This window comes from Poecilia mexicana, unplaced genomic scaffold (genome assembly GCF_051168715.1).
Source record: "Poecilia mexicana isolate PSO_F unplaced genomic scaffold, ASM5116871v1 scaffold_18, whole genome shotgun sequence".
Classification (NCBI taxonomy): domain Eukaryota; kingdom Metazoa; phylum Chordata; class Actinopteri; order Cyprinodontiformes; family Poeciliidae; genus Poecilia; species Poecilia mexicana.
The window spans coordinates 10,093,574-10,118,386 of NW_028263387.1; the positions used below are offsets into that span (position 1 = coordinate 10,093,574).

General features: G+C 38.7%; 2 protein-coding genes, 1 long non-coding RNA gene and 1 pseudogene across 7 annotated transcripts in view; all 4 read left to right on the forward strand.

Annotated features, from left to right (window-relative positions):
* Positions 1-1,905: 1,905 nt before the first annotated feature.
* LOC148154031 (uncharacterized) lies at positions 1,906-3,413 on the forward strand. The gene is made up of 2 exons (XR_015766173.1): positions 1,906-2,054; positions 2,548-3,413. It is a non-coding gene; the product is annotated as an uncharacterized LOC148154031 (long non-coding RNA).
* Positions 3,414-3,861: 448 nt separating this feature from the next.
* LOC148154032 (uncharacterized) lies at positions 3,862-6,276 on the forward strand (annotated as a pseudogene).
* Positions 6,277-7,955: 1,679 nt separating this feature from the next.
* On the forward strand, positions 7,956-11,289 carry nit1 (nitrilase 1). Of its 2 annotated transcripts, none has more exons than XM_014986729.2 (6): positions 7,956-8,185; positions 8,523-8,774; positions 8,970-9,073; positions 9,166-9,302; positions 9,496-9,621; positions 9,907-11,289. In XM_014986729.2, the coding sequence occupies exons 1-6, from the start codon at positions 8,103-8,105 to the stop codon at positions 10,177-10,179; spliced, it is 975 nt and encodes a 324-aa protein (XP_014842215.1). In that variant the 5' UTR covers positions 7,956-8,102; the 3' UTR covers positions 10,180-11,289. The 2 variants fall into 2 exon arrangements, with proteins under 2 accessions (XP_014842215.1, XP_014842216.1); XM_014986730.2 differs by having other exon boundaries at positions 7,958-8,185; positions 8,541-8,774.
* Positions 11,290-11,496: 207 nt separating this feature from the next.
* Positions 11,497-24,813, forward strand: part of clcn3 (Cl-/H+ antiporter 3) — a 37,327-nt gene continuing 24,010 nt past the window's right edge. For 2 of the 4 annotated variants that reach the window (XM_014986721.2, XM_014986726.2), the window contains exons 1-2: positions 11,497-11,835; positions 19,404-19,585. In XM_014986721.2, the coding sequence (XP_014842207.2) occupies positions 19,423-19,585 (163 nt within the window). In that variant the 5' untranslated portion in view covers positions 11,497-11,835; positions 19,404-19,422. The remainder of the gene's footprint in view (positions 11,836-19,403; positions 19,586-24,813) is intronic. The other 2 variants (XM_014986725.2, XM_014986724.2) reach the window with 2 other exon arrangements.

Below are 24,813 nucleotides of genomic sequence, written 5' to 3' on the forward strand. Positions count from 1 at the left end.
TAACTCTAATATACCTTATGAATGAATTATTTTTCTTATTTCAGACTTTAGGATTATTTGTTTTTCTTTTTTTTTTACTTTAAAATGTTTTTGCTCACTGAACAAAAATAAGTCATGATGTTAATTAATGATGGAGATGTTTCAGTTTGGTTTGGGAAAGATTCAGATTGTTTTATTTCTACTTTCTAATTCACATCTTTAGATCCAGAATGACATGTTGTTCCGCCAGAGTCGAGCCAGGGCCGCATCCAGAAACACTGACAAGTTCAAATAGTCATTAATGACGACATCTAAGAAATGACTGATTGTAAAAAAGCAAATTTATATGAAATGAATGAAAATGAGGGCAGTAGCAGGTTCCTCAGCTTTGTCCTGAAGCTGTGGTTCTGTTGGGCCAGGTCAGAGAGGAACCATCCTTTCAGTCTGACAGCTGTCAGTTGGTTGGAGCCTCGTCTCTGTGAAATGCTTCATCAGGTCACGTCTCCTCAGGAAATAATGGCCTCCATTGGCTCTCAACAGCTTTAATAAGAACCCAAGGCCATTCATGAAGAAATTGAGTGGTTCTGATCCAGTTACCAAGTTGGCTCTCCAGCTGATTATTGTCAACTAATAGCAGAATATTTACAACCATGTTTGTGATTTGTGAAACTTTTATCTGATTTGTGAGTCATCTATAAAGGGCAATTTCAGCTATGTTTTTACTACCTTCAGCATCTTTCGTGAGAGAAAACAAAAAACTAAAAATAAATACAACATAAAAATGATGAAAATTTCAGATGAGGAGTTCAGTTCTCATGTGGTACAGATGCAAAAAGAGAGCAGAGGTTGCCTATTCAGCTCCTTTGGTTTCACATTTGAGGTTGCTGCTGTGGATGACCTTGAGGACAACCTCTGACCTCACCTGCCTCCTTAACTTGGCCCGCTGTTCATTAAAGGGACCCTCCCCTATCTACCCTTCCTCATGCTGTGATGTGACAGCTTGGTTCTGAAAGTCCGTTTTAATTCCAGTCCAGAACCACTGAAGGCATGATAACATGTTGTGGTTCTGCTGGCTTGGACTCTTTAAAACAGTTTGCCTGGATCAGATGTTAGACATTGGTTCATCAAGTTTCTGAGACTTTTACATTCAGGGAAATTAATTTTCTACAGTTTTATTTATTTGTTCATATTTCAGTTTTAACCTGCATCTTGTTGGCTTCAGCTCACATCTTTTATTCTTTATTTAGATTGTTTAACTGCAGGTTGTCAAAGACCAGCTGGGCTTCTCTGTTCTCAGCTCTGAAGTCCAAATCCTCACATCTGACACAACTGGACCTGACAGGCACCAGCCTGGGAGATTCTGGAGTGAAGGAGCTCTGTGGTTTTCTACAGACTGAAGGCTGCACATTGAAGAATATGAGGTATTCTAATTATATATTATATAAATATATAACATGTGAATAATTAAGTATAATTGATCTGAAAAGTTCATATCTTCTGTTCTAATAAATATTTTCTGAGTTTGTTTCTGGATTTGGATCCAGAGTTTAATTTAGTCCCTCTGTGTAACTGAGTTGGACCCGCTGATCTGAGGTCAGAACAGCACAGCATTCGGACCTCCCAGTGTGTAGAAATCCCCCTTCATTCAATACAATCTAGAAAAGTTAATTCTAGCTCCTGGAATCTGACAGGAACAAATCTATAATCAATGATTGATGCTTCAACACCTGGAATGATTGTACTGACTAAAATCTTCCAACACAACATGACCCAGTACCAGGTTCTAGTTATGAAGTCAGCAGGTCTTTATTGAAGCAGCATCATGTTGGCTTTAATATTCATGAGAATCTTTAACTGGTTCTGTTGGACTGGTTAACCTGCATCCTGTTGGCTTCAGAAAACATCTTTTATTCTTTATTCAGATTGTTCAGCTGCAGTTTGTCAAAGATCAGCTGTGATTATCTGGCCTCAGCTCTGAAGTCCAACTGCCTCCATCTGACAAAACTGAACCTGGGATACAACGACCTGACAGAGTCAGATGTTCAGCAGCTGAAGGATCTTGTAAAGACTGTAGAGTAAGTAAATATTTGTAGTGAGTCTAGCTGCTGTCAGCATATTGAAGTAAACCCAGTTAGAATCAAAGCAAAGTTCCAGTGTTCCCAGTAAAGCTGCAGCTTCTCAGTAGGAGGAGAATGGTTCAGGCTTCCTGATTGGACATAGAGACAGCAATCAGCCAATCAGAGGAGACAGCCGCTTGCTCTGTTCCTGTGTTTGTGTTGATGTGAAGATGATTGTTGATGTGTTCATGTCTCCATTAAGTCCAGCTGGATTCCATGTCTAGAGACAGTGGTCTTCAAACTGTCAGCAGCAGCAAATCTGATCTCAGATCTGCTTGTTCTCTCAGTTCAACAGGAAACAACTGGTCAGGTTCATCTTGGTCACAGGTCTGAGATCAGTCTGACAGCAGCCTGGAAACCATTCACTGGATGTGCTGCGTCACTGACTGCTGCTGGAGAGAGGCTGGAAACACTCACTGATCTGATCTCTCCATCCTTCTTCTTTCTGCAGGTGGCGGACATGGTGATCTATGCAAAATAGAGGATGGTCCTGCAGCACTTTGAGTCTGAAGAGACTCTGACTGGATCATGACCTCTGACCTTAAAGATTTTCTTCCTGTTTATTTTCTCATGTCTGTCATTTAGTGTCTGATATTGTTTGTCTCTTTGGATCAATAAAGATCCAATTCAAACTCTGCACCATTTACAGGCTCCATGGAGTTTTGATCTGAACTGGATTCAACTGGAAAGTTGATCTTTTTTCTCTCTGATTCTTTTCCATCCGGGAACCAGAAATATTCTGAGAATGGAAACATGGGAATCATTTTCAGTTCAGCTTTGAATCATGAAAGACACTTCAAACCTCTTTTCTGTGCTGCTTCTTCCTTCTGATGACATGGAAATGTTCCTCAAAGCTCCACAGATAAAAAGATGCTTTACTGGGAACTGCAGAGAACCTTCAGCTTCCATCACAGAAACCAGTTTAACCAGTATAGAACTGGATGTCCCGACAAAACCCTGACCTTAGGGCAGTTTTCAGGAGCATCCATAATTTTTATCTGAAAAAGAAAATGATTTTACATATTTTTATAGTCATTATAAAATCTCTAAAGTTTTGCATCATAGTAATTAATTCTCTGTGCTTTTATTATGTATTAGTATTGTATGTATTTGTATTCACGTCTATGGCTCTAACTCACTCTTTCTTTGGTTACCTAGCAGCTTAGACATTCTTTGGTTACCTAGCAACAACCTGTTGAGTAACTTGCAACAAATTAAAAAACAATTGTGTGGAGTGAAAACAGGATAAAAAGGGAAAATTTCACGCCACCAGTTTGGTAGTATTTCAGATCATTAAAACAAAAAAATAATCAAAAATTATCAATATCAATAATTACTTACAGACTGATGTGAAACACTTAACTTGCTATAAGTTTTTCAGCTATATCATCCAGCCCTAAGTTCAATAGAACTCTTAAAAAATGTGTTTCCTTCACTTTTGAAATGATGTTTATGAAAATTGAAGTCTGACTTATTGTCATAAAATAAATCAGGAAATACAAGTTTCATTTTACGTGATGTTGGCAAATACAACATATCGTTTTAACAGTTTTACTTGAACGGCATGTTGTTTTGTCTTTCTCATTTTGAATACTGGCTAAGAAAACCAGGTCTGTGTGCTATGCTGTGCTTATACGTCCCGTTTATAAACTTAATTACAAGAAAAGTAGAAATCCAAAGCAGTTTTAGTTATATTTAACGTATAGCACCAATAATTATGGAAAAACAATGAAATATATACAAACGGGGGTGCTGTGGTGGTGCAGTGGTTAAGCACAACCCACATAAGGAGGCCTGAGTCCTCGACACGCCGTCGCAGGTTCGATTGTGTTCGTTTGTGTACATGTGTGTAAATGTGTGTGTTTGCCTATATAGTTATACATTATATATGTATATATGCAGGTAGATGTGTATATATGTATATTTGTGTGTCTGTACTTTTTTTTCATCTGGTTGAGGAGCTATTTCTATTTAGAAGGGATATGAGAAATGGGAAGACTATGTTACGAATTATTGAATGGAAAAGGGTATATGATTATTATGGATGTTGTAGCTGTGGGCAGGAAGGATCATCTCCAGTGTCAAGCAGTCATCTAAAGACAGTGTTGCTGTCATGACATGCTAACATCTAAATATTCGGGATATTGGTTTTTACACATGACTGGTGAGTGGTTTGAGCCACAGACAAACCTCACCTATGACTTGCAAAAATGTAATAAAGCTGACCAAGGGGTGATATGTATGTTACAACAAGGACATTTGAACCCATGCTTAAACAAAGACGAGGTGTTGTGTGATTGGACTCACGAAAAACCTAGGGACATGCTATGGCAGATAAGCCCACATACACTGTGCATAGCTACAATAAAGAGTCATCCTCAATTACCTACTGTACCATTTTCTGGGTGTTTGAAAAATGTGTATATTTGGCATTGGAATAACCAGACATATCGTTTGACCAATTTCACTAGTGCTTCCCGATTTACGTACATGCAATGGCAAGTCCTGGAAGTACCGTGGCAGGTCTCTCTGGATCGATTTAAGCGCGTGTTGAATGGATCCACAGTCCTGCAGAAAATGATCCAGTCACATATGTCTAATGTTTCCAGTCTCAAAATATCCACATTTATAACCTCAGGAGAGGAGAGGTGAAGCATGCGGCAAAAATTATTGAGCAATTTTCTGCATATCATTGGTGGGAGATTTTTAATGGAATGTCAGTAACTGCCAAGACGTACTTCATACCCCCTATCCTTGCTTTGGCAATATGTTTGGTGCTTTTGACAACATGTAACCTTTGTACTTGCTTGTATGTATTGCGTGTTAAAAAGACCCTAATTAATAGAATTTATAATGTAGCCCTAGAATGAAAATTATTCTACGTATTCGAGACGGTTGGTATGGCACTGACGTAGCGACACTAATAGTGGACGCTTCTGAGCTTAGAGATGTGTTTGAAATCGACTATTGGGTAGGTCAACATCGATTTATAACTTTGGGGTCTGTGGAAAGTGATAGAGTGGAATTTTTGAATAGGGTAGTAAATTTATGGGATCAATATACAAGCTCCCAGTGGTCTATGAATAATGGACTGTATGGAGTTGAGGAGCCTTGGGGACAGTATTTTCAAAATTAATTATCAAAGACCAAGGGGTGGAATGATATAGAAATATTATATTTGTTCTTTGATAATGTCTTATGTACTCTTTATGTAACCTTCATAATCCGTTCATGCTTTGAGTTCGTGATAGGTATTGTTGTACACGACTTGGGAGCATGGACAGTGGCCGGTTGTCACATAGCTGATCACGTTCTAAGTTCGTGCTAGATATTTTTGGACGCATGGATAATAGAATGGTTATTCTGTGTTTCATGGTCTGCTCGCCCTGAGTTCGATAGTGAGGGTCATGTCATACCTTGACCATGAGGGGTCATTTTGACCTGATTCGAACAATGTAGGTGGCTAGACATGAAGCGGGAAGTGGCTGCACTATTCTTGGAGAATCTGCCTGGGAGAGAGGAAATGGCCATTCCTCGCTCTCACGCGATTAGAGGGTATAATAGACGGGGAGTTCTCGGTCTTGCCAGAGTTTGCCGTGGCCATGTGATTGCTACTCTGCCTGGATCGACGGCTCTCCGGTCCATGTGTCAAAGTAAGAGGGAAAGATATATTAGAGGACAATATATATTGTTACGGAGTAAAGCTTCTTCTCAAACAAGACGGAGGCTCGTATTTCTTTTACTGAACTTTTCTGTTCAGTATTTATTGAAGAGAAAAAGAATGGCGTCAGCTGATAACGGGCAACAGCTGTTCGTAACCAATAGCAATCAAAAGTCAACAAAGCAAGATAGTGACAAAACAGTAACAGATCCTTAAGCATTCTTCAAAATAAAAGACTTCCTCTATTCAAATAAATCATGTCTTGCACTTAAATATATTTCACTTCACCTTTGTAATTATATACAATCATGTTCAATAAAATGAATAATAATCATCATGTAAATTATGCTTAACATATAATTGTAAATCAGTCACTTATGCAAATATACCGAACAACATAAGTGTAAAAAAGTCACAACATATATAGCATCACGTATCAGTGTGTGAATGATTGCTTTGCTGTGCAGCATTGCTTTGCTGTAATCTGTGGGGAATAAAAGACACATTTATTCTAGCAGACCAGCGTGTTGACTCATTCTTGTTGCCAATCACCTCCAATCCTGTCTAAAATTTCACAAAACAACTATGGAAGAATAAATTTTCTCTGCTCTGCAAACACAAAACCTTCTTTTCAAGTCTAATGAGATTTGTGGTTGTAGTACAGGAGATAGTAGTTCACTTTGAGCTTTTGAGATGATGATTAGCTTCTCCCAGCAGTAAAAATAATACCTCTTTGCCATGGATACGCATCATAACAACTGCCTGAAACTAAAACAGTAAGAGCAAAAAAAGACTGCGTGTGTAAAAAGATTTGTGCGTGCGTAAACGGATTTGTTTTTGGGTAAAAAGATTATAATGCATTCACTCCATACAAATGAGTCTCAAAAATACTCATGCACTCATAACCGGATCTGTGTGTAAATGCAGTTTTGTGTGTGTGTGTGTGTACAAGGTGGCTAGTGCGTACTTTTTCAGCATTTATAGGCATAGGAGAAGGTTTATTTTATTTTTAAGGTTTACAAATCCAGTATTACACACGCAGATATTTTTACACACATACAAAAACTTTTACACACGCACAAATACTTTTACACATGCGCAAATACTTTTACACGTGCACAGATATTTTCAGACTATTTTCACTCCACAGAAATTGTGTCAACTCAACCTGAGTTTAGATTTTGTGAATATTTATGTTGTAAAGAACTAAAGTCAGTTCCCTGATGCTAATGTGGTTGTTAGTAATTAAGTTTTTAGCTACTAAGGAGAGGCGTGATTGAGTGTGAGAGGGTGATAAAGCCCTCAATTAGGGCTAGACAATATCGCGATAGACATAATCAATAGCAATAGATATTGATAGAGTATCAATATTTACTACAAATATAAGCTGTATCCGAATTCAGGGGCTTCATCCTTCGAAGGACGGATTTGTAGGCCGATTACGTCATAGCGTGGCGACAAGGCCTGTCCGAATTCAAAGACTCCTTCAAATGCATCCTTCTTTTCCTCAGATTTGAAGGATGGGTCCGGTGTATCCTTCACGGACCACCATATCCCATGATTCATTGGGGGTCCAAACTGAGCATTCAGGCAAAGCGATAATGGCGGTGAAGAGCGGCAAATTATTTTTGCTATATTACACTTTAAGTGACACAACTGACACAACATGATGATATATTATATATATATATATATATATATATATATATATATATATATATATATATATATATATATATATATATATATATATATATATATATATATATATATATATATATATATATATACTCATGTCTATGATTGAATAGACTATTTACTGAACTCAGATCCAAAACCTCACAGCATTCTGGGAGATGTAGGCACAGGGACAAACAAAGATTTAAAAAAAATCATCTGTTTGAACATTTGATATGAAGAATATCTGCAGTTACGATACTTCACCACAGGAGGGCAGTAAGAACTAAATTACTTTAGCTTTTACTTCAAGCTTTATTCGTTTCTATGGAAGCCCGTTTCCGCCACTCTGTTAAAAAAAATAAAATAAATTATCTCATTATTTTTTAGATATTATCTCATTATAATGAGATAATTTATTTTTTTTATTTTTTTTTTTAACAGAGTGGCGGAAATGGGCTTCCATACATTTCCAACTGGAGTAAATTTTATTTATTTTTTTATAGTGGCAAAGAGTCCCCAGTAGATGGCGATAGAAAGCAGCACGCTTGATGAATAGGAGAGAAGAAGATTAAACCACCTTTTCACAGCAGAGGACTGAGCTGAAACTAAACGTTAATAAAACACTAAGATAATGTGAACAGCGGAGGTTAACCTGTGAGGGACCAATGTTCAGGTGCAACTTGGGATCATCAGTGAAGTACTTGGCCTCTCTATCAGCTCTGGGACGCCATCACATCCTGCAAAACAGGTGTGTTTATAATTATTATTAAGAGATGTACTCTGAACTCATAACTAGTGATTTCACAAAAATTAGTACTTTTTTGTTATTTCCAAATAAAAGCACTGGTATGGAAATTTGAGCATTAGGGTGGTTGTTTTAATGCTTAATGTAAATTAAAACACAACTTTCTTTTACTAGGCTATCCAATTTAAATGTTTCTGTTTCCCAGCTGTACTTGACATGAAAGTGAAGCTGTACAGAGTTAAACAATAAGTGTGCAATAGAAAAAAAAAGCCCAGTAAGTTGCACAGTTAATCATCAACCATTGTTGACTTGACATGTTTCCTGACCCTCCTCCTTGTAGTCGTTGCTTTTTGTGCAGGATGTCCACTTCACCGAACCCAGTAGCTGCAGTCTGTCAAGTTACGGCGACCCCAGACAAGGAGGCCAACTTCACTGGCTGTAAGCAGCTGCTGGAGGAAGCCAGGCAGCGAGGGGCCTGCATGGTGTTCCTGCCAGAGGGGTTTGACTACATTGGATCCAGCAGAGAGGAGACACTGTCGATGTCAGAGCCTCTGGGAGGCGACATAATCTCCCGATACACTCAGCTTGCCAGGTGGGGCAACACAACTTCCAGTCTATTGAGCAATTATGACATGGCGTTAAAATATGGTCATTAAAAGAAATGCTTATATGTTTGTGCACAGTAGTGAAGATATAAATATTTTCTCCCTAAATTATAGGAGTATTTGAAATATATTAATCTTAATTTTCTATTTTTTTTATTATTATATTAAACTCTTTGTTTCAGGAAGCTGGACTTGTGGCTGTCTCTGGGAGGATTTCATGAACGAGGACACGACTGGGAGAACGACAGACGTATTTACAACAGCCATGTTATCATTAATAACAAAGGTGCAGTGCATCTTTAGTTATATTTGAGCCAAATGAAAAACCAGAGGCAATCGTGGAACATTTACACTTATGAATTGACATTAAACCAACAGGTGACATCCTGTCAGTCTACAGAAAGTCCCACCTGTTTGATGTGGAGCTGCCGGAGAAAGGTGTGTCACTCAAAGAGAGTGCCTTCACCATCCCTGGACCCTCCCTGGTTCCTCCAGTCCAGACTCCAATTGGCAAGGTGGGGATTTTATTGAAACAGTAGCCGTCTCATCATAACCCCACACAAGCACGATAAGTCCTTGTGTTGACAGGTTAGGTTTGTAAGCCAGAAACGATGAGAGTTTTCAGGACTGAATGAGACAAAGCACCGCCAGGTTACATTTTTACTGTACCTTTGATTTGTTGGCATCGTTTTTGTTTGTGTGCTGCAGGTCGGACTGGGCATTTGCTATGATTTGAGGTTCCCTGAGTTGTCGCTTGCTTTGCAAAGACACGGTGCAGATATCCTTACGTATCCATCTGCCTTCACGGTAGCAACAGGAGCTGCTCACTGGGAGGTAGGATCACAGTGCTACGCTACAGCAATATTATGCAATGACTGCTTATCGTCCGTCATAATGTTCCTATGATTTGAAGTACTTCGAGGAATGAAATGGGAAACCTACTTTATTTGTTTCATATCATATTTTATCATTATATTTCAAATCTTTGCACGAAAACCATGAAAATGTGATATTTTAAGCTGTAGGAATAATTTACCTGTCCATGCAAAAACCAAAATCTGAACATAATTTCAGCGTAACAAGTAAAGTTTGACTGATCGTTCTGTGATCCGTTTCCAGGTGTTACTCCGTGCCCGTGCAATAGAAACGCAGTGCTTCGTCCTGGCAGCGGCGCAAGTAGGCCGGCACCATGAGAAGCGTTCGTCTTACGGCCACGCCTTAGCCGTCGACCCCTGGGGGGAGGTGGTGGGTGACTGTGGAAGGGAGAAGCCAGGGATGGTGCTGGTGGAGGTCAACCTGGACAAAGTCAGTAGGACCAGGAAGAACATGCCTGTCCAGCAGCACCGCAGGGACACTGCTTTTTACCACAGTATGAGTCAAACCTGTTTGTGATTAAAAGTGGAAAGATAAAATTGTCTATTCAAGCAGGACTGAATGTCAGAATTTCACTGATAAATAAATAAGAATAAAAGCTGTTCCACTTCCTCCACAGTCTTGAAAAGTTAGGGTAAGTAAATTGTTGTAAATTCATAGGAAATATTTGTATTTATGTGATGACTTGCAAACCTGACGTTATTGATTTGTATTTTGAGTCCTACTGTAATTATTTTAAAATTTTCTTGTATTTCTAGACTTTATTCTTTGACAAAGTCAATCAGATCTGTTTCCTATCTGTAAATGTTACACATAATGATCACTAGATGGCACTGTTGGACTAAAAGCACTCAGGATCCCAAACAACGTTGGGCATTTACTGATGTATAGCAATTTAAGGTTATTAGAGGTATAATTGCAATTAATTTTCTAACTTAATAGACATAACAAGATTTATATTATGAAACCTGTATGACCATTTTATAAATAAATGGTTTAAATGAAAATGATAAAAAATGATAAAAAAGGAGTTTCTACATAAATGGTCAATAATTATTTAGTTCAGGTTTAGCATGTGGTATTGAATGTTGGGATGTTCCCATGCTTCTGCATTATATAGAATGTATTACATTTTGTTTTGATCACACCAGCGCTGCCTTCCTCAACCCATCAACTGTAGAAAAAATGACTTATGGCAAATATGAAGTGTTGGTGAAAATTTCTCACAGCTGCAATATATTACACTTTTTTTGTTTGTTTATTCAGTGGAAATCTGATATGAAGTGTAAGATCTAGCTCTAAAAAGGTAACTTAACAGACTGAAACCAGGGTAAACAAATCATCGCTCTTTTTATCAACAATTGCAAATGTAGTTTTTATTTGAATTAAAAATGGTTGAATTTAACCACGCAAACCATATTTTCCACATGACTTCTTTAAATAAAAGACTGTCGTTCACAACTTGATTCCCAAACGCCATTATTATGTATTGAAGGTTTTGGTCCCAACGCTCAGCCTTGATGAACTCCGCGACTGATTGCTGGGAGAACCTGTAGTTATAACATCCAAAACTGATTTCTGTCTGTCAAATAATTACACAACCATAAATAAAAATCATTGCTTTGGAAATTATGACTTTATCACTTATCTTTTTGCTTGAAACTTTATTATGTGTTTATTTTTGCTTTGTGGACAAAATTTTTTGTCGTTTCAAATCTTGTCGTTCTTTCCCTTGTGCAGGTGTTCCACATCTTCATAGTTCCTCTTTGACTATAACACCAGTTTGCAATTTATGTTTTCATTTCATTTCAACATGGGAAAGGTGTGTATGAGTAGCTACCTCGCAGCTCATCTTAGACCCGCCCTTCCTGAGACTAAAAACCTCAAAGGACCTTGTTTTCCTTCTTCCTGGATGAATTATTGATCAAGAGTCCTCCTTCCAGCCGGCGCTGCTGGGATGATCGCTGGGATGGGAACAGGAAGTTAACGTCACCGACAGAGAAATGAGACTGACGAAAGAAAACACCACCACCATGATGATGATGATGATGATGTTGAGGGGGAGAACGCCAAACCCGTTAGTTTAGAAGAGTAAAAAGAAGAGAAATACGCCTAGCTTAATCTGAGGAAAAGGATGAGTTGCTATGTCGGGGCTGGAACTGAGGCATCAGGAAGGTACGCTGTTGCTTGTTTTAAATCTGTCGCAGCTGTAGAGGTGAAGGGTTCGCTGACTGTGCTCTGAGGTTTTAACACCCGAGACCAGTCATCCATCCTTCATCTTTAAGCTGCAAACGCGGTGAACTCTGATTTATTTCTCCCCCCTCTTTGCAGCCGAACAGGTGTTCGGTAGTTAGCCAACTAGCCGTGGAGGCTACCTCCGTTAGCATGAGCCCCTTGTTGCAGTTGATGTGTACTGAGTGGAAATTCACCAGCCTGGATGAATGTCTGAACTCATGTTGAGGATATTGTCATGGAAGAGGGCCTTCGGCTGCAGACAGAGCCCACTTTTAAGCTCTGTTGCATGCGAATGGCTTCCTGTTGCTGTGTCTTCTGTCCTGGTCATTTCCATCTGGGGACTACAGATGTAACAGATGCTAACGACACTTAGCGGGCGAGTGCTAAAGGGACTGAGTAACTGACCTCGGTGTTGCAGACACGTTTTTTTTATATATATAATTTACTTACTCTGAAAAATCTGAAATGTACAGATACTATTTACATACGTTTCTCTCATATTACAACTTAAGCGTGTTGTATCCTGCGGAAGCCAAAAATTTAAGCATTGGGACCAGTTACCACGGTGGTATTTTGGGTTGAATCCGATTAGTTTGAAATTCAGTCAGTTCCTCTCAAATTACATGAACATTTAAGTGGGTGTCACTTTTGCTACACTTACTGGGACCTTCAATGACTGCTATGTAAATAAAACACTTATCAAGTTGATTAGAGTGTTCAGTGACATTTAATTAGCAATCCGTCAACCCCTAGTTTTCCTTGGGATATATGGAGGAGAACAAGCTCATTTACTTGAGCTACTCTTCAAAATGGGAACAAAAAGTGAGAATGGCGTGTTGATGTTCATGAGTCAGGAAATGACTTTAAGAAAAAAAATAATTCAGTCAAAATATTAATTAAAAAATGCAAAACTTTAGCTGTTAAAAGCAAGACTTCACAAGCACCCCACTTTATTTTAACACTACTGATGCACCGATTGTAGTTTTCTGGCCGATCGCTGATCTTTAAAAACCCTAGCCTGCCGATTCCGATTTTGACCAATTCTTGTTTTCTTTTTTGTTTTTGTTTTAACTATCAGTGTCAGGTGCTATAAAGTTAAAATACGCCTTCAATGAATCTTACTGTATTTTAAAACATGGAAATTAACTAATCTATAAAAAAAAATCTGTTCCTTTAGATTTCCATTTTCCACATTTTCAAAACAAACAAAACTTACACAACAGTATAGACTACAATTCTCTTTTGAGCCTCTTACCAAAGTGAAAGTGCACATCAGTATTTTGCTTTTTACAAAGTCACAAGGCTTTGCGTGGCTTGAGATCAGTTGAAAACAAAATAACAAAGAAACTTAAAAACCACCAACAAGGTGTCTTGATTTCTAGTTTTTTTTTTTTTTTTTTTTCTTTGGATATTGATCGAGGATAAGTTTCACAAGATCACCAACACACCTTTAATCAGCCGCTCCACTGAAAACCAGCCCAGTGTAAACAGAGGCGTAGGTTTTCTTTAATGTAAAAACAAAATGCCCAGTTGCTCATGTAGATATCTGCCCATTACTGATAATCCAAAATCAAGTCAATCAGAAGGGATCGATTGGCACACCCACATGTTTTACCACATGCAGTGTCAAGATGAGTCTTTTCCCATCTGATCGTTTTAATTAACCGCCAGTGGGCCAAGAAAAGCAGCTTTGCTTTCTGATGTCGCTTGTGCATCAGATTTACAAACGTACCAGAAACACAACACAAAACAAAGGTTCCGGGCTTGGAACTTTGTTACAAAAAATAATGGTAAAAAGGAAAAAAAAAAAGAAATGCAAAATAATAGTAAAAAAAAAAAGAGAAATGGAATTAATTGAGATAAAATTGATGTAATTATTTGAAATTGACACGTTAAATTCCCGGCCTTAGCATATTTTTAACTTGGTGTGTAGCTAAGTAAATGTGTTTCTTTCAGAAATGCAAACAGTTTCTCCTTGAAAAGGAAGAATGAGGGTGAAAACAATCTTGATCAGTTTGTATTAGTTTTTAAAGAAAATCTGCTTTAGATGAAGGTAGTGTTTATAGGTGAAAAATTAGATTTTTCTAACTAAATCACCACTAAAAATGTAAATGACAAACCGCAGAAGATTGGAGGTCAAACAAGATAACATGGCGTGGAGTAAAATTACATAAATCACCATCTGAAGTGGTGAAAAAGTGTGTTTGTATCAGCCAAATATTTTTTTTTTTTTACAAACTACATTTGTCTTGCCGTTTCTTTTTCTTTCTTTTTTTCAAATTAGTTCAACATTTAAAAAGGTATTATCAAATCTGCTGTGTCTCTTAGCCGTCCATCCTTGAGATTAGTAGCAATGACGAATGTTAATCATGAACTGAGGTTAATGTTTACTTGCCGCTGTGTGCCGGTGTGTGTGCTTGACATTTACGGTTGGCTGACGGTGTTGTGCTAAGTTTAACCTTTTCTGCCCAGCGGTAACAGACGGGTCAAACCAAAGGCACCACAGAGCACCTCATTTGATTTGCCTTTGCTATTGAGTTAATCTGCCCTCCTGATTCTGTTTGGTCTGCTGTCGGTGCTCTCCTTGTTTTTCTATCAACAAGGTTTCCTAGTTCAATTCCATCTGCCAGCTCTGATTTATCATTTGGTTGTTTATAACCCTTCTCATGTGCTTTTCTGTTTATCAGGAAGAAAATCTAATTAAATTAGACGAACCAAATAGTTGCGAGCCGTTTCTATTAGGTTGAGGTTCAGTCTAGTCAAGTTTTTTCCCCCTCTCTTTATTAGGAATGTCTTCTTCTTAATAACATTTGTGACATATCTTTTCTTTTTTGTGAAAGATCAATGTGATTCTGTATTTGTAGAACAACTTAAGCTATACAAAAAGTCATCATGAACCAAATTTCATATTATTGGTAATCCTTGAAAATCTACCTTCTCTGTGGTCATTTGAAAAATAAATCTTTTTGTGTGTGCAAGGTTTCACCCAGAGAACTTGCTCAGTCTGATGGTTGGGTGTTAGGGCAGTCATTCATCCAGCCGCCCGTCGTGTTTTTGAGTTACAAAAATGTTTAAAGTTGAAAGGAAATATGAAAATATCACTCGATAATTGTGTTATTGAAAGATTGGAAAATTAATACCTGAACACCAACTATAAAGTCTTAAAAAATGCAAACATTTCAGAAAGACTTGAATAAATAAGCAATGCTAAGCCTGGTGGCCCGCCAGGCTTATAATGCACTGGGGGAAACCCTTTGTGTGTAAGTGTTCTTCATAAGTTACAACAAGTGTTCAAACTTGATAAAACTATTAAATTGTTGAATATTTTTTACTTTTTTATTTGTAGAGACTTGGAAGTGAATATTTTTAGTCTTTTATAGATACTGATATGGTAACAAAACCCCTGGGTCAGTGATGACGTATAAAGTATTAAATTGTTAAAATCTTGGAAATCTTGGAATGTGATATATTACCCAGCCATAAAAAAAATCTGAGAAGAGAAAAATAAGCTATTTCTACTGCTGCTGAACTATTGATTATGACAATATTGCTATTTTCTCCTTGTGCCGAATTTCATTATTTTTGGGGGGAAAAGTGCAGCAAACTTCTCTTAGCCAGCTTCCCAGCAGTGTGCAGCTACAGATGCTATGTCTTTCTTGTGGAGTAATGATAGAAGTGCTGTTTACTATGAGTAAAAGCTCGTTTCTGCATGCATTGGAGCTGATTGTTGCTGATGTGTGCGTCGAAGTATCGACCCTCTGTGTGGAGGAGGCGTGAGGCTGTCGGTTGGAGTAAACGCTGAGTCACGTCTCGGCAACAATCGTCTGGGCAGCACCTCCATGGCGACCAGCTGGAGAGAGATAAGCTCGCACACTGCTCAACTAAATCGTGCAGAGTTTGTTCCTTTGCTGCTGATTGTTGCGCCGTTATCGACCGATTTATTATTTAAAAGAAAAAAATTCTCTTCTCACCCACGTCCCCAAATCCTGAATTGTAATCTATCCGCCCGAGCATTTCTTTCTACGTTATCAACACGCCGCAGTCCTTCTGATGCATTTATCTTTGATTTTTTAGTTACAAAATATCAGGCGAAGCAGCAACCAGAAGCTTTTATAACTTTAACCATGAAAGGTCAAGCATTCGTTAAGAAACAAAGTAGCAATTTCATAATAAAGTTGTGTAGTGGAAAAGAAAATGCGTGGCCGTTTGTTTCCCATGGCTAATAACGTGGCATGAATCGGCGCCCCCAGTGTGTTAAAAGTGTGGACCAGCTTTAAATGTCAGCTCGACTGAGCTTCAGACAAAGAAGCTGCTTGTGCCATGAGACGGTCTGAGAAATGCAACCAATCACAAACCCACAAACGCGTTGTCAAAAGACAAGCAGCACTTATCTTATTGTGAATTTGAGCAGTTTTCTATTTGGACAGTAATTTTCATTAGATATTAGTCAAATGTTTCGTGGTTGGCGTCAGGATAGCAGGAAAATATTTAAAACTGCTCACTGGGTTTCCAATCAGCAGAGAGAATGAGTTTTTCTCAACAGCAGCCTGACCTTTTCTCATTTAACGTGAGGTAATAAAACGGAGTCGCGTGGCCTAACCCAGAGGATCCGTGGCTTCAGGGTCTGAAGGAGCTGAATTGAATTTCCTGGCCTCTCGGATTTGATAAAGCTCAGGAGGAGTTTCCGACGCGTGGCGAATCGATTTGAATGTTGCCTCTGAATGCTGCCTGCTGTTTTTCTTGCCTTATTCAGGTGTTTCCTACCAATTTTTTTTTCTGACAGGAAGACATTTTTTGGGTGGGGCAATACCAATTTCTTTTTTTTTGTATTCCACTATGATCAAAAATAGTGCAGGTTCTTCATTTTGAACCACTACCTTGCTTAAGAGGAAGAAAAAAAAATATTTTTCAGTCTAGTTTGACCAATCGTAGCCACTCAGAGGAAAATCATTCAGTCCTGATCTCAGACACGTTGATTGTGACTGCCGCTGGTAATTTAGCCTGTTCACTATTTTGCACTTTTGCTAATTTATATGTTTTTATGCTGAAAAAAAAATAGTAATGGAGCCATCGTCCATAGAACATTTTGGGCATTTATGCATCAATTTGGAGATGTTTCATACATGCTCTGACAGTCGATGATTAGATGTCATTACCTTATAGTTTGCGGTAATCACATGGGTCAGAAAGGCTTGATAATCTCTCCATTATATTAATAAGAGCTGCCTGGTCTGTAATTACGCTCATAAAAAATGCCAACATTTACGCAGATGAATGATTTAAAAAAAAGGCATCTAGAAAGGGAGTCGTTTTTCAGAGGAGCCTCTGAACTGGTTTAATTTAAATACAGTTGGGAATATTAGCTGCACGTCTTTGCAGAAGGCTTAAACAGTAGCTATGTCTTATATTGTGACATGTAAATGAAAAAAGAAGAATCCGAGCTGACTAAGGATGTTCTACATTTTCACAGACTTCCGTTTGCAATGGTCAGACCACAGGAAACAGACGCGTGATCTGAAAAAAAGATCGGTTTGCTGTTTTAGCACTTTTTCAGTTCTGGGGAAGTAAATTTCCCTAAGAAACCAAGAGTATATGTATGCACTTCTATATCTTCATTTGCCTTAAGCTTTCTCTTGATTTATTATTTTACAGTCCAAAGCACAAACACACAAAAGAAACATTAGGTAATGAATTTGCTTACATTGGCCTGTTGAACTCTCTCCTTTTCCATTAGTGCTCTGACTCCCTGTGTCTCCAAACTAATACTTCCTTTAATATCTTCAGCTTATCTCTGGTTCTCCGGTGTCACTGGACCGGGACTTCACTGCAGGCAGAGGATCATTTTAGGTCACCTCTGTCCGAGTCCTGTAGTTCCCAGCTTGTCCACAGGGTGGAGTTGTTTGAAAGAAAGTGGTGGTTCATCTAGATTCAGGAGCAGCATTTTTATCAGTCATCAACTCTCCTAAACATCTGAGAAATTAACCTTTTTTAATGCCTACATTTACCCAGGTGTGTAAGGTTGGCGTGTATTTTGGTGTAGAAATGTAGCGGTTTATACATGAAGGTGAAATAATATCTCTAGGTCTGAATGCAACAAGGCAGAAGACGAATGTTTAAAATGTAGAGGAAAGGTCAAATTCTTTGTCGCATGTAGAAAAAGGCCTCACACGGACCTTAGGTTCATATTTTCCACTACATGTACCATCCGCTTCAGGGAGCTTTAGCTCGTCATTGAGAGCTAACTAGGGCTGCACCAGTTGGGAGTTTTCTGGAAAATCACCAATATTTAAAAAGCCTGATAATACCGTTTAATGACTGACACAATAAGGTCACAATACACTTTCATTATTCCAAACTTATTGTATTAAAATGCATTTAAAAATACCCTTTAGACAATACAAACTTATTTCAGCTGCACATAAAGTGGTGCTCCTAAATACATCTGGAAAGTTTAGCGCTTTATTGCCCAAACCACTGAATTAGCCAAATGAATAAAAAAAAACATTTCACATTTTAAACTTGCAAAACAAGTTATACTACAGATTATCATTGTTGTTGTTGTTTTTTTTTAAGGATTTTTTTGGCTCTACTGGAGAAGAAATGTGGCAAAGATCAATGGGCCGAGACTTGAACCCGTGACACATGGGTCGCATGCTCACCAAAATTGCATTTCAAATAATAATTATTCAGGTTAAATAGGGAACATGGGCAGAAATGGGAGGTAATGCAAACTAACTACTTTGTATTGGGTGTTAAATGTTTGCAGCATTTCTCAAAATGCCGGCTTTTCAACCATATTAAAAAGGAGCATCTCTTTAAAGAATTGTCGCGCTCTTTTTAATTTATCATGCAATTTATGATTTATTGCTTATTGTGACAGGCTTTCTGAATGCCGCTTTAGGCTTCTGCACATCTCCTGACCCGTCTGCTGGGTTCCTTGGTCTTCATAATGCTGTTTGTTCACCGATGTTCTTTAATAAACCTCTGAATTCTTCACAGAGCAGATACATTTAGATACACTTGTTTTATTATTTAACTAATTAGATGAATTGTAAAGGCAATTAGTAGAACTGGATTTTATTCAGGGTTATCAGAGTTATTGGAGCTGAAATCAAAAGCCCATAACTCCTTTCAGATGTTTATTTGTAAAAAAAAATAATGTTGAAAGGCATACATATGGCCAAATCAATGAATACCCAGTATTTCGATTCAACTTTACAAAATACGATAAGTTTTATGAATACTTTTGTAAGTCACTCTAGCTCAGGATAAAGTTGAGATTTACAGGACTCTACATGTGTGTGCGAATGCGTCACTTTGTGCTCATCCAACTTTGGTGTTTATCCACTTCAGACGACGGTGTGCATGCTAACAACCCATCCTTACCTGTCGGTGTGTAACAGCTACGACCCACCCACCTCCGTAGACTCTGCGATGTAGCTTCCTCACAGCACAGCCTGTCTGTATCTTCACCACTTCCCCTCCTCACTCCCTCCTGTATCATTCAGGGTAACGGCGCGTTGCTAAATGGAGTCGGAGCAGCTCTACCACAGAGGCTACTGCAGGAACAGCTACAACAGCATTGCCAGCGCCAGCAGTGACGAGGAGCTACTGGATGGAGCCGGCATCATCATGGACTTCCACACCACCGAGGACGACAACCTGCTTGATGGGGACGCTGCCTCCCCAGGTAGGGAAGATGCCCCCAAGCTCCTCCCCCAAAGAATCTGATTGATTTTTGTCTGGAAACTCTAGCTTCCCCCTGTCACAACTCAACCATGTTTTGATCAAACTTTGAGCGATCAATGGCATTCTGTTTTGGCCTTCTTGTGAGAGTGTAACCGAAATTGACGTCTTCAGTTCGCTCTTGTGGTTGTGAATCGCCTCATTGTTGAAGTCAAGGTGTTACACCACATCCGCATGTACATGTTCACCTGTCTTGTGTCTTCTTCATCCAGATCCTTAGAAAACATTCTGCTCATTCTTCCAAACAGCATCACAATCCTTCTGTCATTATCATCTAGAAACCCTTGCACATGGTTGTACTTTCGTTGAGGTCAATCCTGAACTGGATATGAGTCCAAGGCTGCCGATTCACACTCCTTGGTGCTGCGTTTTGGTTGAATTTTACTCTGGAAATTTAGCTTTGCCTTCTTTGCAGTATTACTCAAGTCTCACTGTAGTTGGTTAATGTTTGATAGGTGTGTCATCATTGATAGTGTGTTCCTCATTATGTGGGTGTGGATATGGCCAAGAATGCGAGTTTTGGTCGATGTTCCGATGATGATGTTTTGCGTCTGTACTCTTGGATGACCTGTCTCTCTGGAATCTCTTGGTGTATTTCTTTAACGGCTGTCATGTCCAGATGACACTGATGCGCTCTTCAACAAGCACCAGCGTTGCTGATCCAATGATGTAAATCCATGGGCCAATCAATGAATGCAGTCATATGCCAGTCAAATTGCTTGCAGTAAATAGCCAGTTTGTACCACCCCAGAAAGGTGGCCCCAGAAATGGACAAGAAGTGCACAGGATCTGCAAATGGAGACAAATCTGGCTGGGGCTAATTGGGGAAGAACTGGTTGAAGCCACGCTGTTGAAGAAGGGGCTTTCGCTGTCCGCTAATATTTAGACCAGAAAAGTTGGTGGATAGATTTGTGATTGGTGAAATCTTGATATTTGGTAAACGGAAACAGGATGATAATAAAGCGGTTTTGGCATCTTTACCACTTTAGGTAGGGTCCACGTTAAACACGACGTTTTATAAAATACAGTCTTTTTTTATTTTGCATAAGAGGGTTTTATTAAATTTTTTTTTAACTACATCTTTACCCTATTGATGCCCTACTTAAAGACTTCACTTGTGAAGCTTTGAAACAGTTTGTGAAATTTGAAAATAAAGTTTTCAAATTTTTAAAATGTATTGCGTTGACAACATTTTAACAAAGTCTTCATGTCATCTACATATCAAATTAAATATGGCGTTGGCAAATCCTGAACTGTTTTATCGAACCGGTCATTGGTGTAAAACAGGTTTGACCAGTTTAGATAGTAGTATCATCTAAATCTGATTTGGTAATTGTAAATTCATTAAACTTGGAGGCTAGAGCAGATTAGAAGTAGCCCATAGTCGTTAATAGCAGTAAAAAAAAAATCCCTTTAAGTCATTTAAGCTTTTCACGCTACTTCTGTCACATGCAAACGAGTAATTTTGACACTTTCTGTAAGACTTTTACCAGCTTTTTCCCTCCATAAATTCCACATCACTGGTGTTCAAATAAGATCTCTCTCTCTCTCTGTCTCTCTCTCTTCATTTCCTGTTCAGGTGAAGCAGTTCTATAGCTGAATGTGAATCTGGACATGAAAGGATCATTCTGATGCATCTTATGTAATTATCAGTGTTTTAAATATAAGTGTAGCTTATAGGTGGAAACATGGCAACAGTGCAATTGTTTTGTGTTGGCTTATACGACACCTTAAAGTGACAAACATTGTTTAGGTAGGATGTTGTAGGTTGATGTCAGGATCTGATTGGAGCTGGAAAGAAGTCAGTCATCTGTTTTTTTGTGGGATTAAATATTTCAGTTCTTTTGTGGTTCTGTTTGTTTGGATCCGGATCTCCTGCTCTAACTTTAGCGCTTTGGACTCCCAGTTTCGACGTCACAACTAGTCTTACCTGTCCAAGTTGTTTTAATATTGCTTACATAAACTGAATTCCTAGTACTGGGCGTGAACCCGCTCACACCCCCGCCTGCCTTCATGTTTCAAGATTTTCAAATCCTCCACGTTTCATTTTTTCTTTTAGTCATACGTTTTTGCTTTATTCAACAACTCAGTGACCCTGACAGACTTTGTCATTTCCACATGCAGGCTGGTGTGTCCGGTTCCCTCTTCCTTCCCTGAGTCTGCCTCCCTCACATTTCCTCGCTGATCAAAACGAAAACGTATTCTGTTGTTACAGCGGCACAGGAGCTCAATTTGGAGTCGGCAAATGCAAAAAGTGTGCGTTTCATTTGAGCATCTTTACAACTTAAATTGGCTTCTCTTTAAACCGATCAGAAAAATGTTTAAACAAGATTCCTCTAAAAGGTAAAAATCACAGTAAGACAATGAGCTAATGAGTCCTGGAGAGTGACTATAAAAGTAGATTTCATCATCGGGATGTTTTATGGGGATTATACTTTGCTTCACTCGGTTGTTTAGTCGTCTTTGTGAAACAGAGAAAAGGCTAAGCTCAGTCGTCTCCTCGTCCAGCCCTGAGGTCATACCTTTTTCATTAATGTTGACATTGGCTACTTCTTGGCGTCAGCTCCTAGTTCTGAAAATAAATACGATGTATTTACTTACAGTCTTACTTTATTTATGGAAAATGTATTGATCCTCAACTCACAGATCTGAACCTGTCGGCTTTTGTGATCTCATTGTTCCACCACGACCCAAAAACTCATAACTCGAGCTAGGCTCGCTACGTGAAACCAAAATCCAATCATGAAGTGGATTTGTTACTAAAATTAGTTACCCAAACTGATATTGATGAAGAAAGTCCGCCTTGCCTCACTAACTTGAATGATATTACTCCCAGTATGCCAGAAAACGGGTTTGGCAGGAATTTAATTTTGACATTCTCGCCATCAATTTCACTTTTTTTTTTTTCTTTCTTTGTTTCAAGTCCAGCTTAGAGTCCAACACAGTGAAACTATCTCCCTATGCTGCTTTGCTGCACTTGGTTTTTTCTTCTACATATGTTAGAAGCCCTGCATTGAAATGAAACCGCACTTTGAAAACTTGTGGAACTGACATTCAAGGAGTTAACTGAGTTAAAGTTGAGTCTTTGCATCTTTAGGCTAAAATACTTAAAACACCTGATGAGCAAGTTTGGGCCGATGCAGATCTATGCAGCAGTAATTGACAGAGTTGCTCCTTTGCCTTTAGGGGCATCAGAAAGCATGTCTTATATAGTGAAGCTGGATGCCAACATTTTTGGTGTGTCATTCTGCAGGGTTGGATTCATAGCATGAAATACTTTTGTGTGGTTTTCATATTAACTTGTTTGCAACATTTGAACGTTTTAAAATCTTAACATTAACACTAAGCAGTTTCAGTTTTTAGGATGATGTTACAGCAGTGTGTGTTAAGCTTTTTACCTCTTTATTACATTATATTTAACATCTTTGCATCGAGTTTTGCATGTTGGCATCTTTGTGGAGAATTGATCTTTTTAAGACTGGTAGTGTCACATTACCCTTTAGCATTCATTAAGTTATATTAATTTCTTAGTGCTGGATTCGGGCTTTTTAATAATTTTGTATTACATTTTATAGTATTTGACGACCTGTTTTAACGCATATTGTTGCATCGCGTTACCCTCTTACATAAATAATGTTGTTCGTCTTTGTAGCCTCTTAATAGAGTTACTGCAGCGCTGCATAAAGGCTTTGAACATTGTTGAGTTAAAGCTCTGAATATCGCAGTTGCTTCACAAAGTATATCTACACTAAATAGTAAAAAAATTAAAATAAAATCTTTCTTTAATGTGAACCTTTGTGCTGATATAAACATATTACATCACTGAACTCCTTAAGGAATGTCAATCTTGTTCAGGTAAATAAGCATTATAAATGTAAAAACAGCAGCTTGGCCTCTGTATTGCTATTCTTTATAATTTGCTACACTGAAACACGCGGTAATGTACTTTTAATTAGTGGCCTGGGGTGGATCTACGTGTCGGACTAGTCAGGATTTCAATGACGGATGAGTAACTTCATTCCTCTGAACCTGTTCGGTAGCCAGCCGGCGCGAGCGACTCTGTCAGTCTGGATTAAAGCGCTTCTTTTGCGTTAGTCTGCAGCCTATTCTCTACCTCCTCGTGCTGTTCGCGAGGGGCGTGTTCACAGGAAACTTTGCGAAGTCCTCCTCGGGTCCAGCGCTGCCGGACGCTCTGTCACCCATCACATGGAGTTCAGCACCGAAGGGCTTCGTTTGGCCAGCGAGAAGCAAGGGAACAAAAAGGATCAAACTGAGGCTGGTTTTACGGGAGACAGTTTAGGTTTGATTTGATGATCTCACTAATATTCCTTGAGGAAGGAGAGGAAAAGCTGTGGCTGAAATCACCCGAATTAGCCACCACCAACAATGTGGCACCTGAAGGTGAGAACCACGGAGGTCTAAAGCATGACAAGCTGATGTTTATCGTCTAGTTTTACCTATTGGGTAGCTAAGATCACACTTTAAGTCTAGGGAATTGCAAAGGATCATTTTTATGTTATGTAGTAACGTACTATTAAATTGAGTTGCCCCAACGCCTCTGAAATGTGGATGTGAACTACATTGGATTTTAAATCTTTTCAAGCTTCTGTGTGGTAGGATTAGGGTTACAATGTGTAGCAACAAACCACATTTTTAAGAACCTAAGGCAGAAAACGGCAGACTGTAATAATAGTAATTTACATGCGGTTTACATGTCATTCTGACTTGGAGAACGCCTACAAAAGCTTTAAGATCTCGTTTGTGGTTTTGTGAAGCCTTTATTTGATTGTAAGCAGTTTGCAGGTATTCCAAGTCGAATTGTTGCAACAGCACATTCATTTTTGTTTCATAATAGTTTGGTGTAGGTGAGAAAAGAAGCACGCCAACTGTGTTTTGCATCACATTATCCCAAGGTTTTTGTTGATCATGATTATGCTGATGTCAGAGAAAATCTGCATTCAGCTCATTAGTCATTTGATTTTAAGCAAAACACAGAGGCAGGCTGTTGCTGCAAACATCTGTCAACGAGTGGGTTGCTCTCAGGAGCTCGGTGTGCTACCATGATCGGATGCCATCTGTGCACCAAAGTTTGATGTGAAATGTCCTTATGGTTGATGGTTGGTGGTGTTTTATCACAGTGGAAGTGCAGATTACAACTTAATCAGAGGTCAC

Coding starts and splice junctions, on each gene's coding strand:
- nit1 (XM_014986729.2), top strand. CDS start 8,103: ATGTTCAGGTGCAACTTGGGATCATCAGTGAAGTACTTGGCCTCTCTA. Junction 8,775..8,969: donor CGATACACTCAGCTTGCCAG/GTGGGGCAACAC, acceptor TCTTTGTTTCAG/GAAGCTGGACTTGTGGCTGT. Junction 9,622..9,906: donor CAGGAGCTGCTCACTGGGAG/GTAGGATCACAG, acceptor ATCCGTTTCCAG/GTGTTACTCCGTGCCCGTGC.